At 44.4% G+C, this 15,553-nt stretch overlaps 1 protein-coding gene across 4 annotated transcripts in view; it reads right to left on the minus strand.

Moving 5' to 3' along the window:
- RTN4 (reticulon 4) overlaps window positions 1-15,553 on the minus strand; it is a 65,423-nt gene that overhangs the window by 43,041 nt on the left and 6,829 nt on the right. Inside the window, exons 2-3 of one of the 4 annotated variants that reach the window (XM_081188415.1) lie at window positions 7,034-7,090; window positions 3,211-5,454 (exon numbers count right to left, since the gene is read on the minus strand). The exons of 1 other annotated variant lie outside the window; for it this stretch is intronic. In XM_081188415.1, coding sequence (XP_081044541.1) covers window positions 3,211-5,454; window positions 7,034-7,090 — 2,301 coding nt within the window. Of the gene's footprint in view, window positions 1-3,210; window positions 5,563-7,033; window positions 7,091-15,553 lie in introns of all 4 variants that reach the window. 2 more of the 4 variants (XM_081188414.1, XM_081188416.1) reach the window with 2 other exon arrangements.

Genomic DNA, 15,553 nt, shown 5'->3' on the forward strand with positions numbered 1-15,553 from the left:
CAAGGGGCACAGTGTCCTGAAGTGGAAAGTCACACACAACTGGAATGTGGCAAACAATTCTGCGCAACAACAATGAGAGGTAGGAGACCCAACAGGACTGGCAGGGGGAAAGATTCTGCCCAGACACGGTTCCCTGGCTGCCCCCGCAAAGCAACAATTTCTGTTGCTAGGCTCCAGGTCCTGCTGAACAAGAACACCCAAAAGTTTCCTTATCACCTCAACACAGATTCTTGGGATTTTCTGGTGGCTGTTCCTTTTTGTCCCCAAGTTTCCTTAGCATCAACTCCTGATGCTTCCTGTCTAACTCAGAATCAAAAAGGGGGATACGCGTATGCTGTAGAATAGGAGGCACTGGAGTATGATAATCACCAAGAATAAGCTCTTCCCCCTTTTTCCTCTTAGTTCAGCAGAGCATCATCAAGAGATGTTCTGGGTGGACTGTGAACTTCCTTCAAGACTCAGCCATACCAGTTTCATTCTGGCCCGTGGCAGGAAAGATTGTTACTAACTTACACGGTACCGTCAATTTATTTGGTACTTACAAAGCTAAAAACAGAAGGCAGGTTTCTGCTCCAAAGGGCCTGCGAAAGATGCATCGAAGGAAGCGAGATTCTAAAAAGGAGGGATGGGTGAGCAAGAGTAACAGGGAAGTCTAGCGCTTTGGGCAAAATCTGTTTCAGTTGGGTAATAACCCAGGAAAAGGTGTCATAGAAAAGGTTTAAAGCCATCCAGATGTTGGGACATGTGGCCTTCACTATGCAATTGGACTCCAGTGCCCATTAACCCCAGCCAACAATGGCCCGAGACTATGGGAATTGGAGTGCAACATCTGGAACTCCACATGCGCTCTATCCCTGGTTTAAAGCAGGGGTGGGAAACCTCAGGCCTGGGGGTCAAATGCAGCCCTCCAGGCCTCTCTACATGGCCCTCGGAAACCTCCAAACTTCTATATTCAGGCCCTGGCCCTAAGTCCTACCCCAAGTGTTTCTGCCTGGCTGGAATATGCTCTTGAACTCGTAACAACACCTCTTGCTTGTCTGGATGGAGATCAGAGGAAAGGGGAGTGTGGAAACCAGTCTCCTGTACAAAGATGGCATTTGAATTTGCTTCCCGCCCCCCACTTTTGCCTCTGGTGCTGCCCACCAGTGACCCATGTCCCTCAGAAGGTTCCCCAGAGAAGAGATTGAGGTCCCTCCATCTGAAAGAGATTCTCCGCCCCTGGGTTTGAAGGAAGGGAGAGAGCCATACAGAGGATAGACGAGGGAGCTCTGGGCCTAATGGGTAGCAATAGGAAGGGTGTTTTTAGAGAGCAGGAGGTCTTCAGGCTGTTCCAAGTGGTAAAACTGAAGGAGGGTGTGTGCTGTTGGGGAAGCAGGATAAGCAACTGAGGAAGGGAGCTTCATACAGTGTGGGCAACAAGAAAGGTGAATGATTCTGGTGGCAGCATTCTGGATGAGGAGCAGACAATAGTCAGGTGAAAGTTCCACACACTTTCATCTGACTACTGTACATCCAAGGAACCCCAACTAGGATTGCTTCTGTTTCCCCCTTTTTGTGATGGCTCTGTACTCCAACCTGTTGCAGCTATTGTTGATACTATTATTTCTTCTATCTAGTTCATTTGTAATTGGAAATCAATACAACACAATTGTTAAAAAATTCTGCATGTTTATCTGAACCCTGGGTAAACTATGATAATTCTATACAGGTGATTTTTCCCCGTGGTACCAAGTAGGTTGTGCTGACTAGCCGAACCTTAGACACCGCCCACGATCCATCAACCTTTCAGTGTGCAAGTGTCCAAACACTTGGGCAAAGGACTCAAGCAGCATTGAAGCCAACAGTCCTTTCTTGTTGTTTCCAACTCAGCAACTTTTATTGAGAAGGTAGACCAGGAACCCCTCCTGGATTCAGGTGGCCTCTATGTCTAGCTGTTGCATCCAATAACTGGAATTCATTGGAGAAGTATAGCTAACTGGCAGATGAAGACTTATCCTCCATGAATTTGTCAACCCCACTTTGAAAGCCATCAATCACCACACCTTATGGAAGCAAATTCTTTAAGCTAATTATCTGCATTCTAATAGACAGGGAGGAGAAGAAAAATCTCTATTCACCCTCAGCACACCTCCACCATACTTTTTCAGTCATCTTTTCTCCAAAAGGACAAGAAAAGGCTTTAGCCTTTCTTCATACAGTGCTCCAGTTTTGATCGTTTAGGTTGCCTTTTTCTTCTTTTCCAGTTCTGAGATACCCGTTTTGAAACAGGGTAACTGTGCAGAGTATTTCAAATACAGCCACAACATAGGTTTATAATATAAACCCTCACTTCTCCCAAAAAATAAATTAAAAAATTGTCCAGTGGCACCTTAGAGACCAACTAAGTTTGTTCTGGGTATAAGCTTTCGTGTGCATGCACACTTCTTCAGATACACTGATACAGAAGTCACCAGACCCTTATATATAGTGGGAGGGTGGGGTGGGTTTTTTCTCAGAAGGGTAGTAGGAGATGGATGATTGACTCAATGGGTATGGTAAACCTGTTGACGACTGTTAATGACTACAATTAGTCCAAAAGGAAAAAGCAAGGGATCGTACTCAGATGACCAAAAATAGCTACTGGACAATTTTTAAAAAAATATTTATTTATTTCGACTGCGTCAGACCAACACGGCTACCTACCTATCTTTTCGACATCATTGCACAGCAATAATCCCAGGAAGTGAATTGGTTAAGCGAGGCTCAACTCTCTAGACTGTGTCTAGAGAAGGGTTGCCCAAACTTGGGTCTCCAGCTGTTTTGAGGCTACAATTCCTATCATCCCTAGCTAGCAGGACAAGTTAGAGACCCAAGTTTGGGAATCTAGAGTGTCCAGATTAGAAGCACCATCAGCAAGCATCACCCAAAGGCATCTTCTGCCTTACACAAATTCTACACAGAAGACCCAACAGAGGCAACAGTTTTGAAGCAAGCAGCAGCACCTCCTTCTATGTGCAGCATAAAATCTCAACCTCAAGCAATTATGTTGGGAAGAAGGGCTGGGCAGCAGGCAGAGAGGAAGGAAATCTAGACGGCCACTTTCTGAGCAGACGCCACCAGAGAGATGTACAGCCAGATCGTGAGACACACATTTTCGAGAGGGACACAAGCCATGGCATGCTGAAGAAACACATTGATTAGTGAAATGCAAAGGAAGTGAAAGCAGGTTACCTGAAGGCTTACTCAGCTTTGATGAAAACATAGGGGCAGGTTTCTCCTTTTCCTTGACAGAAGCAGCTCCTCTCTCAGCTCCCTTTCCTACACTGTCTAACTTTTTCTCTGCCGGCGAAGGAGTAATATCAGCTGGGGGCGAGATCTCCTTCATTGCTTCAGGCACTTCTCTGTCCGGTTTCACGGAGGGCTTTCCCAAGGCAGGACCTCTCTCTTCATTTTTGACTTGCACATTCTTCAAAGAAAGGTCGTGGGCCACCTCTTGGTAAGGAGATTGCCTTGCCTCTGATTCAAATGCATCACGGGGCTCTCTGCTTTCCATCTCCTTCCACACATCTTTTTCCATCACCGACTTAGCAGCTTGATAAGGAACTGTGGGGAAGTCATCCGTCTCTGGAGAGGATTCTGCAGACAACACAATTTTGTCTCCCACTTTGAGCTCCTTGGGAACAGGAAAATAACCTGCGCCAGTACGTAGTTCTTCCATGTCTAGTTCCTTCCATGTCTTCTCCTCCTTTGCCAGATCTGCAGCCGCTACTTCTGGAGCCCAAACAGTGGGTGCATTTTTGGGGGGTTCAGTCTGAGGCTGGAAGGATTCTAGGTAAGGCTTGCTAAGGGAAGGTGGCAACTCCTTCTGCTTCTCCTCACAGCCTTCCTTGGATACAATCTTAGCAGCAGATGCGGTGCTTTTCTCTTTCACAGCTTCCCTCTCTTTCTGAGCAAGGACAGGTTCTTGACAACTACCAAATAAGTCACTTTTCCCAGGTGCTTTCTCGTCAGGCTCGGCATATTCAGGCACATGTTGGGAAACACATTCCGAAATCGCCTCCTTGGATTTCTCTGCAACGGCCGGCAAAGCAGATTCATTGGAAACCTTAGTTTCTTTAACTAAGTCGCATGTAATGGATATATAAGAATTCTCCAAGTCTTCCGCAGTTGTACCATTCTTATGTCCGGGTTCTTTATCGGCAGCATCAACCTTGGTTTCCTGTGCTTGACTTGCGGGTACATTCATTGCCTCCTGATACGAGGGAGGCTCCTCAGACTTCTGCATTACATTATCGTAGTCGTTCTCGTAATCGCCAGCAAACGCTTCCGAAGGGGAGGCTTCGGTTTGCACGGCAGGAGCAACCACCCCAACAGCGCTTGCGTTCAACGGTGCTTCCATGACAATGTCTGGCAAGACAGGGGAAGGAGCTGTTTCAGACCCTACTTCGAACGAGGGGCAGAGCTGCACGGCCACATTCAAGGGCTCTTGCGACGACTCGGACACCTGAACCAAATCGATCTTCGTTTCGTAAGCAAGTTTGGGGCTAACTGCATCATGAAGTTCGCTCTCATATGCTTCTTGCACTAAGTCAGGAGTAAGACCTTCGGGCATATTGGCCAGAGCATCAGTAGACGCCAGCAGATTCTCGGCTTTATCAGATTCAGCATTCTTGCCCTGGCCACTTGCCAACTCATTGTGGGCAACGCTTGGTTCCGTTCCAAAATGGGCCTTCATCTCTGCTATCTTTTTCTCATCTGTTTTGTTTTCAGAAGCCTGCTCCTCCACCAGAGACTTGGCTGTGCTGCCCTCGACTGTCACAGCTGATTCAAACTTGGCACAAGTAATGTAAGCTTCTGAAAATTCTTTTGCGGCTTCTGGAGTGCTGGGGAAAGAAATATCTTCATTGCTGCTTTCATGCTTCTTCTCGCTCTCTTTTCCAAAGTCTTTTTCTACCGGCAGAGTCTGAGCCTCCTCCGTGTCATATTTACCTACACCATCCATCTGACTCCTAGCCATTTCTTTCAAACTGCTGCTTTCATTGCTAGCCCATGATGGTTCAAAAGGCTTGAAATCCACATAGTCATCCCTTGCGGAAAGGTCTACGAAAGCCATATTTTCGTCGGCATCGTGCTTTCGGTCTTCAAGAGATGTATCGTTATCGTGCTTCACAAACAGCTCGACAGGAGATTCTGGAGAAGAGTCCTGCTGGTGTGCAGATAGTTTTTCTATATTAAACACTTCATTGGTGCCTGATGGCTCCTTGGTCTGAGATGAAAAGAACAGCCCTGTCCCAGTGTCAGAGGGCACTGCTGCTGAAGGTTTCGCTTCTGAACCACCAGCATCTTCAAGGAACGGGTTCCGTGCGTTTTTGGTAGCAGCGGTAAATGCCTGGCTTTCAACCTGACCATAACTGCCCTTGGTAGATAGCCCGCCTGATACTGCGTTGGGGGCTGTGTAGTCTTTAAAAGGATTGGCTGAGAGAGGAGAGAGAGAGGGAAGAGAAGCGGTAGCGTCAAGGGGGGCTGCAGCGAAATCTTCTCGCCATGCACGACCCAGCTGCTCCTGCAAGTCCATACCTTTGTCTGTGGCCGTGGACAGAAAGGAAAGTTAGCGAAGAGTGCAAGTGGTCTGAAAGTTAAGGCAAGTTTTAACGACAACATCCCCCCCAAAAAACCACAGTAGCTAGCTCTCAACGCTTACAGCTAGAAAGGTTAGTAGGGAAAACATGCAATATTAAAGCTAAGAGAGGGTAAATGTAAATGAAGCAGCAAATGTTGTGCAATCCAATAAGGTTAGGGGAGAGCTTAGAGCAATGCAAAGTACACAGGTTTTGCAGAACGAGTCTGAGAAATAGGTCTCATTGTCCTACGCCCTCTTTTTTTTTTTTTTTGAAAAAAGCAAGTGAATAATCATGACCCCGTGAAGAAATAATATTGATGTTCTCTTAACCATAGCCAAGAGAGTAGGAGAAGGCGATAAGTAATGCGCTTCCTCTCCCTCCCAAGTCTTCAACTAGGGTTTCCATATTTTGAAGAGAGAGAAAAGAGGACGCTACAACGGCCATTAAAAGCAAATGAATGCAGTTTGTCTCAAATCTTACCCCTGAAAAAGAGGGTGTGTCCTAGGAACTGAGGACTCACCGCAACCCTACTTAACACCAACTATGCTTAAGACGAAGTAGGTTCCCTCCAAACCAGCATTTGCAAATCAACTTCAAGCCCGGGTAACAAGGGGAATCCTGCTTAGCATTAATCATAGTTAAGAGCCAGTGTGAATGTTAACAGTAAACTGGGGAATAAATACAAGGAGGAAGAGGAAAACTCAAAGAATCTGAAGCCCACTCTCTTAACTATATACCATATTTTTCGCTCTATAAGATGCACCAGACCATAAGACGCACCTAGTTTTTGGAGGAGGAAAACAAAGGGGGGAAATATTCTGAATCTCAGAAACCAGAACAACAAGAGGGATCGCTGCGCAGTGAAAGCAGTGATCCCTCTTGCTGTTCTGGCTTCTGGGATAGCTGCGAAGCCTGCATTTGCTCCATAAGACGCACACACATTTCCCCTTACTTTTTAGGAGGGAAAAGGTGAGTCTTATAGAGCAAAAAATACGGTAATTAAGAGGTTGGCAGTGTTACCTTCATCATACACCCGACAGGTGAAAAGACGAAGCCATTTCAATTATGGTAAACTGCATTAATGCTAACAGTTCATTAATTGTAACCAATTAGAGCCAACTCTGTATCAGCAAAAGCAATACACCTGTTATTCTGTTAATAGTAGCTACAAGGTGTTCCTAGGGGAAAGTTCCAAGAATTCATGGACAGCTGCAGTTTAACTGCAAAACACAAACTGCCCAAGTTTGAATTTTGAGCCACTTCGAAACAAACAAAACATGTTTTGCAAATTTAGGAGACTTTAGTATTCTTGGATCCGCGACAACTTTTTTTTAGTAAATACATCTAGAAACTATTAGTGGGAAAGGAAGACGCAAAGGACACGGAGCGGTGGGGGTATACTCTAATGCAAAAGGCTAGCTGAAATAACTTGCCTGCAGAAGAGTGCATCAGAGGGTCAGATGCAACAGGAAGAGCAAAAAGGGTCTCATCTGAAAAACAAATACAGTATGACCTCAGCAGAAATAAATGCGGAAAATGAGCTCAAAGAAGGGAAAGAGGGAGAAGAGAATATTCAGCAGTCATATTTTTAGCAGATATTTTACACCCGTATTTAAAAAGAACGAAACGAGAGAATTCGCATGCAGGATTACTGTTTGTCACAAAGTGGAAAAGCTTCTGCTAAGGAACACTCCTCCCCATTCCACCCCCCACCCCCGGCCACTTGCCCCAATCTTAGCTGCAAGCCTAAATAGGAACACCCAGGAATATTGACTCAGGATCCACCAGCCAAAAAATTCCAGGGCGTTTCATCCGCTACACTTATTTGCTAATGTGGGTCATTAACAGGTCACTTAAAACTCCACCCAGAATTCCACACAAGCAGATGTGATTCACACGGTTACTCTCCTAAGATGAGGATCAAGAGTCCCTAATTTTAGCACGCTTCCCCCTCCACACATTCACCCCCTAAACATATGAATGTTAAGTACAATTGAATCTCTCGGGGGTGGGGACAGCTATTGCTAATTGACTGCAGAAATAAGGAAAAGATGTTTTCATATAATATTTGGGACTGTTTTAAATGCAAAGCAGGTTGTATAAAATCATGAAATAGCACAGGCAGAATCAGTGCACTGACTTAACAGTCTCAAGAGTGCATGTATGTCCACTTACTCCAAGGTTGAGCTAACATATTTCCACTGAAGCAAACAGCAAAAGAGCTTTGATTTAACCATTAGCCCTCGCCCAAGTCTTATACACCCTCCAGTTCACCTCTTGCGATCAACTATTTCAAGAGCGTAGTATCGGCAGGATAATTACTAGCTATCCTTCCTGACTGATCCAAGAAGCAAAAAAAAAAAAAAAAAAAAGCGTTATGCAAAGGGCGCCAGCTGTGCCCCGCAGAAAAGCTCTGCCAGAGCCTCACTTAATGAGGCAACATGTGAACCTGGTGGGAAAGCGATTAAAGGACTATGAGCAAGCCAGTGCATATCTAAGATGATGCAAAAGCTGAGCAATGCACACCATAGCAGCTGACCATCAAGAATAGGGAATGGCTGGCTTGAATTATGCACTATGCGGTGTTGCGCTTGTCATGAGGCCGGAGGAACATTGCCCGGCTGTGAGGTGCGAAGGCTGCTCCCTACAAAGCCCTTTCCACCTGGCCTGGGGGGCAAGGGCCAGACTCATCAGCCCCACTGAAGAGGCTCCTCATGAGGCTGGAGGAGCATTGCCCAGCTATTGTTGTATTGATTTATTTATTTAATATGCTGTAAACCGTGTTGAGATTTTTATTAAAAAATATTAAAGTGGTATAAAGGTAAAGGGACCCCTGACCATTAGGTCCAGTCGTGACCGACTCTGGGGTTGCGGCGCTCATCTTGCTTTATTGGCCGAGGGAGCCAGTATACAGGTTCCAGGTCATGTGGCCAGCATGACTAAGCCGCTTCTGGCGAACCAGAGCAGCGCACGGAAACGCCGTTTACCTTCCTGCCGGAGCGGTACCTATTTCTCTACTTGCACTTTGACGTGCTTTCGAACTGCTAGGTTGGCAGGAGCAGGGACCCAGCAACGGGAGCTCACCCCGTCGCGGGGATTCGAACCACCAACCTTCTGATAGGCAAGTCCTAGGCTCTGTGGTTTAACCCACAGCGCCACCCGCGTCCCTATAAAGTGGTATAAAAATGTATAAATAAATAAAGAAAGCCTGCTAGATGTTGTTTGCACCTCCCAAACCTCGCAGGTGCATGTCCAAAGGGACTGTTTTCAGGTGCCAGCTGCAGAAAGCATCACCATGGCTGTTTTTTAGTGCACACCACCTACATGTTTTTGCTGAAAATTCCTTGGGTGGCCAAGGAAGCCAACATGAGTATAATGCATTATACTGTTGCCGATTTTGTCCATACTAGATAGCATGGCTACCATACAGACAATCTCTACTGGCGAATAAGTACCATAATTCCAAGCAGGAAGAAAGACTTTTCAGTGGTGAATTCTTTCCTCTAGAACACCATCCAATTATCACTATTCTGTCGACATTATTATTATTATTATTATTATTATTATTATTATTATTATTATTATTATCCACTGCATTTAGTGGGTCTTTCTCTGCTTCCTGCAGTTGCTTTCTCTCTTGTGTTTTAAAATAAAATAATTATATTTCTATTTAGTTTTACTATTAGTCCACTTTTTTAGTCTGTTATGGCTTTGTCCTCGTTAGCGAACCTGGGTGGTTTTTTTTACCTGCTCAGTGGCCTAAAAACATCAAACATACACCATTATTAACATTTCCCAACTTTCTTAGGGTTGTGTGGAGTTACATCATACACACCCACACACCCTCTTGGCCCTGAAACTGCTGAAGAACACAAAACAGGAAAGATGCTTTGCAACATACACTTAAATGGTGTCCTTCTACTTCCAAAGCATCAAGTATAAAATGGAGCCAATCTTTATTTGGTCTTTGATTTCTTGAAAGTATTAAGCCGCACAAAGAGATCAGATTACTGCACTGCTCAGGTTGCCAAGTAAAGCATCCGAGAATTAAGGAATGCTAGCTTGCCTCTGTACGATTACTCAACAAAGCAGAGATCCAGCGGAGGAGAACAAAGATGTGCATTGCAAAACCAAGACGCTATTAATGCACGCATTTATTTGCACGAGATGCAGAAAATGGTGTGGGTGATGATCTCATCTTAGTTTTTACATTGCCTGATTTCCCACACCAAGTAAATTTAAAGGGATAGATTATTATTACTTATTGAATTTATACCCTGGCCTCCCTCCTGAAGTAGCCCTGGGTTATCAAAATTGTGTAAAGGGAATTATTAAGGGGATGGCTGAAGAACTTCGTGGGAAGCTGCAGAGTGCAAAGTTTATTGCTACATGACATCTGAAAAACAGCTTTCTCCATATTGTAGGTGAAAGGTAAAGGTAAAGGGACCCCTGACCATTAGGTCCAGTCGTCGACGACTCTGGGGTTGCGGCAGTCATCTCACTATATTGGCCAAGGGAGCCAGCGTGCAGCTTCCGGGTCATGTGGCCAGCATGACTAAGCCGCTTCTGGTGAACCAGAGCAGCGCACGGAAACACCTTCCCGCAGGAATGATACCTATTTATCTACTTGCACTTTGACGTGCTTTCGAACTAGGTGGGCAGGAGCTGGGACTGAGCAATGGGAGCTCACCCCATCACGGGTATTCGAACTGCTGACCTTCTGATCGGCAAGTCCTAGGCTCTGTGGTTTAATCCACAGCGCCACCTGCGTCCCTATATTGTAGGTTACTATAAGTGCTGCTCATGCAGGCAGAGAGTGGTGCAGATTGATACAACATATTTTGCTTTCAGTTTATACTGCTACCGTATTACCTGTTAAAAGGGCTTGAGAAAGTGTGCACCATAATGTCCGTTTGGAACATTTTAGTTATTTATGCATAGCTAGACAAGCATCACTTTGGACAATGAGTTATGAGATGGATTTCCACATTAAAATTTGACCTTCATGAAAATCTGCTGGCTGAAATGAGAACAATTAAATGGCATTGATGAGAACTGTCAAACATTTGAAATGTTTATTTATTTAAACATAGAATCATAGTATCACCCCCTGCAATGAAGGAATCTCAGCCTTTTTAATGGATCGTTTCTAAATGTGCATGTTATCAAAACCTTTCCAAGCTATTAAATTGCAAAGTAGCAACTAACTACTTAACGTCAGAAGACAACACTACAGTTAATATCTATTCTTCTTGCTAATTTAAAGTTGTAAATGCAAAACTGTCTTAAGAATTGTCCCTTAATGGCATACAAATATGAAATGTGACTCTAATATTGAAGTTATGCATCCATTTACTATTTCAGAGAAGACACACCCCCTTTAAGGAGAGGAAGCACTAAAGTCAATGAGGCGGCCAAACAGGAATTATTTGTTCTGCTGCACTGGAACACACCTCAAAACCCTTGATTCCACAATCAACAGGAATCCTGCTCAAAGTATCTTAACTCGTGATCTCATATGAACATAACTATCTCACACTGGTGTATTAACTCCTATTGGCAGTGGTTCTCCAAGACTGAAATACTGAACCCTCACACTCACGAGAAGTTGATACATGAGAGAGAAGGGTTCAGAGGTCATAGAAGAGTATCCCAGAAGATAGAATTAATGGGAAGGGGCCCTGTTTGCCCCCAGGCCCCAATTTATTGATCAATATAATTTAGTTATTGTCAAAGGCTTTTTTTAAAAATGGAATGCAAGTAGTAATCCCTTTAAGGATACGTTTTAGATTCACATTTATCATTTAGTTGCTTTCAAATGCTTACAAAAGAAGAAGGGTATAAATACCATCTTAAATGACTTGCCAAGAGAAATCATCCATCCTAGAAAGATAAGAGCTAGAATTTAAGTTGATTGCCACTTAGGATAGATCATCAAGTATCAACAGTGGTACACAACCCCACACATCCCACCACCACCACCCTCCTCAGCTTCCTGGGATTGACTCCTCCTCTTCCTGAAGCACCAACAGGAGAAGTGAGGCTTCCTGGAACACTATAACAGGAGAGGTGAGGCTTCTGCTTGCCAGGTGTAGAGGACTGTACCAAAATATGGCAAGCAGGAGCCTCGATACTCTGGCCACAGAGAGGCTTAAATACTAGTCCAGCTTTGACTACAAAAGCATTAGTACAAGCACTGGAATGAAAAACAACGAGAAAACAGATCAAAACAAGGCCGCCAAAAACTTACTTGCAGCCATTCTGGCATTATTACAAAGCCATTACGAACTTACAACTATTATGCAAATTCAACAGTGAAATAAACAATGGACATTTGTACAACAGTTGCATCCGCTGACTTCCCAGATGCTTCCATTCCCTGCTGCCATACACAATTAGTATGTACAGCTACAACTGGCTTTCCCCCTCAATAATGACTAGACTTTCATAAAATCAAGTTTGTTTTGGCAGAGAACAGAAGGTAATGATTTAATATCTGTTCCCTACATACTGGCGTTTGAACTTTTCGAACTCAAATCATAACATTCAGAAATATTAAATTGCTTCAACGAATCTGCATACGTTTCTAAACAAGAAAATACGCCCAGTGCAATAACAGAGAAGGGCAAAAGCCATTTTGCAGAAGTCTTCCGAAACAATGTTATCAGAACAGTTACACTCTGCCAAAGCTATCAAGCTGAAAACACATAAGCCCTTGACAATCATGAGGTCTCCATACAAGCAGACTTGCAAAAGAGAAGTCACAGCCCAATCCCTGTCTTATTTGCTGTACTCTGGAAGAATTCCCAGGGCCCCACTGTTTGCAACTGTTTCCCACTTATGCCTGGGAAAATGTAAGGCTCTCTCAAGCTCATTGGAAGTATGGGCAGGGATGGGGCAACGCCTTGGGTTCAGAGGCCCATGTTGGAAGTCTGTGCCAGTTTTTGGTAAGCTGTTGCAGGCGGGCTGCCAGTGTGGCTAGCCCACCTGTCTGAGGCTCTCAGCCTGCGTGAACTGGCTGGGGAGTAAAAGCTCTGTGTGGGGGGAAGAAAGCCCCATGTGTTCTCAGCAAGGCATTGTAGAGGGATGCAAGCAAAACCATATACTGAAGGAAGGGAAAATGAGAGAGAAAAGAGAACCAATGGAGAAGACTGAATCCCTAAGAAAGAGCGAACACAGAGAGACACGCAAATGCAGGGGGAAAGAATAAATTTTAGAAATTGAAAGATTTACATGTGGAGAGATGTGTGGTAGTGTAAAGAGAAGGATGTGTTTTGAAGGAGCATGTGCAGGGAAGATTGGCAGGTGGCAGAGAGGGTCTGACTCTACGCCAATTGATGCATTGACTCAAGACAGCCTTGTGGAAGTTCAAAGTTGAGTACATATTGAGCTGGTGATGTCAAAGGAATAAACAACTACCTGACGTTTAGAAGACATCTGAAGGCAGCCCTGTTTAGGGAAGTTTTTTAATGACTGATGTTTTGATGTGTTTTTAATCTCCTGTTGGAAACCACCCAGAGTGGCTGAGGAAACCAATAATAATAATAATAATAATAATAATAATAATAATAATAATAATAATAATAATAATAATAATTGCTTGGCATTCTCATTTTTCAAATAAGCACATATTCCCACCCACCCTTCAGGCCAAGCACTGAGGCTTGAAGGTCAGCAGTGGAGAAGCTACATGTGGAAATATGGTCTTTAGGAAGAACCAGAAGGGACATGAAGGGTTAAGCACTGACCCTCCTAGGCACAAACCTCCTGACTGGGAGAGATCCAACTGCAACTCCTAGGATGAGAAGCACATTGTAATCCTGAAGGCAGGGGAGTGCCTTACATCTGATCTTTTTAAGCTACTCTGGAAAGTCTTTGATGTGAAATAATGGGATAGATGCTTTAGATAAAGGGGGAGAAGAACAGATTCGAAGGTAAGTTGACTACAGGTAGAGGGAGAAGGCAGTAAAAGTTGTGAGAATTGGGTGAAGGGAAACCAGGAGGATAATTGTGTGTTATAGTGGTGCAGAGGGAAGCAACGAGGGAGGGTTTAACAGGGGTTTGTTTCACTGAGAAAAGGGACTTCATCCCAACAGCATATGAAAGCTGAGATGAGCTAAAAGTATGTGGAGAGGATGACAGGTATTCAAGGTATGTTTCCAACAGCACACCTTCTCAGGTAAACATTTGGGAACAATGCAAATACCCAGTGACATACTCTTGAGCTGCTGCCAAAACTTTAAAGTTGTTATCCTTTAATATTATTGTAAATAGAAATAGGATTTATGGTGAAACCCTACCGGAACTGCAGTCCTTGATTTCAGAAGGAAAAATGTGATACAATTCAAGAAGGCATTTACATGCGAAGCCTACCAAGACTTAACTAAAGTTGTGCATTCTCTATGTATCCACCAGAGGTGGGGAAGCCAAAATGCTGCTCTCCAGATGTTGGTGGTAGACTACAGCTCCCATCTTCCCAGATAATCAGCCATGCTGGATGATGTAAGCTGTAGTACACATAGCATCATTAGCATGTAATGTAGAGCCAAGCCACCAGTCTCCCTCCAGGTCAAACACAAGCTGTAACCAAGACAAACCACAAGCTCATGTTCTGGTGATGCACCAAGGCAAACCATGACTTAGCTCACAGCAGGACCAGAGAAGCAAAGTAGCCAAAATCTCCTTTCTAGCACATTTTCACACTAAACCATAGTTTAGCTTGATGACTTTGGCATATTCTTCTCCCTGTTGCTCTGCTATGCCTTCAGCTTGACTGGAGACAGTGTGTATCTCCATTCAAGGACTGATAGGGTCTGCTCAACCTAGCACAACTCCATGCCAGTACAAAACTGTGGTGGGTTCTTATCCAAGAGATGTTGTTTGCAGATGACACAGCTTTGACAACGCACTCTGGGGAAGCTCTACAAAGACTCATCTCAAACATTTTGCCCAAGACCGCAGGGAGTTCAGCCTGACAAAGACCAGCATCCTGAGTTATGATGTTGCCAGCTCTCCACACATCAGAACTGGGAACCACACACTAGAGGTGGTAGACAATCCCGTCTAGCTGGGCTCCACCATAACCAGCAACCTCTCCATCGACTCTGAGCTGGACAAGCCTATTGGCAAGGCAGCTATGGCAATGGCTTGCCTCTCCAAAAGGGTTTAATAATAATAATAATTTATTCTTTATACCCCGCCCATCTGGCTGGGCTTCCCCAGCCACTCTGGGCGGCTTCCAACAAAACACTAAAATACAATAACCTATTAAACATTAAAAGCTTCCCTAAACAGGGCATGGGAGAATGTGATGCTAACGACCAATACCACAATGAAGGTCTACCTGCTTGCGTGTTGAGCACGCTGCTTTATGCAAGTGAGTCGTAGGCAAATTACAGCCTTCCATATGCAGTGTATCAGAAAGATTTTGGGCATCACATGGCAGGGCGCCAAGTTGACGACCAGAGTTGAAAGTATCATTTCCACTGTGTGTTTCTCCTTCTTGCATACTGGGACAAGTGATCTGTTGTAAGAGCAAGCTACCATCAAGCAATGTAGCTGAGATCATAGAAATTGTAGAACTATTACATTGGCCGGGATCCCGAGGGTCATCTAGTCCAACCCCCTGGCGAACAGACACCTAGCTTATATATCTGAGTTTCTAACATTGTACTGTGCTGTTAGAAGATCTGGCTATGTGGCGGAGGAATCCCATCTTGGGAATCCCAGCTTTTATGTTGAAATAATGAGTTTCTAGTCCTTAAGGCTGCAGAAGCAAACTTGAGAACATGTAGGCAATCAGTATCTGATGAAGGCTCAAAGTGGCTGGGGAAGATAGCACTCCTGGATTCAAGAGTTTTCACTGTGGCCAGCCAGATGCCTGTGGGAAACTGGCAAGCAGAGCCTAAACACAAGACCATTCTGCCCTCCTATGGCTTCCAGCAACTAGAAGC

Source organism: Podarcis bocagei, assembly GCF_964188305.1.
Source record: "Podarcis bocagei genome assembly, chromosome: 3".
Lineage (NCBI taxonomy): Eukaryota > Metazoa > Chordata > Lepidosauria > Squamata > Lacertidae > Podarcis > Podarcis bocagei.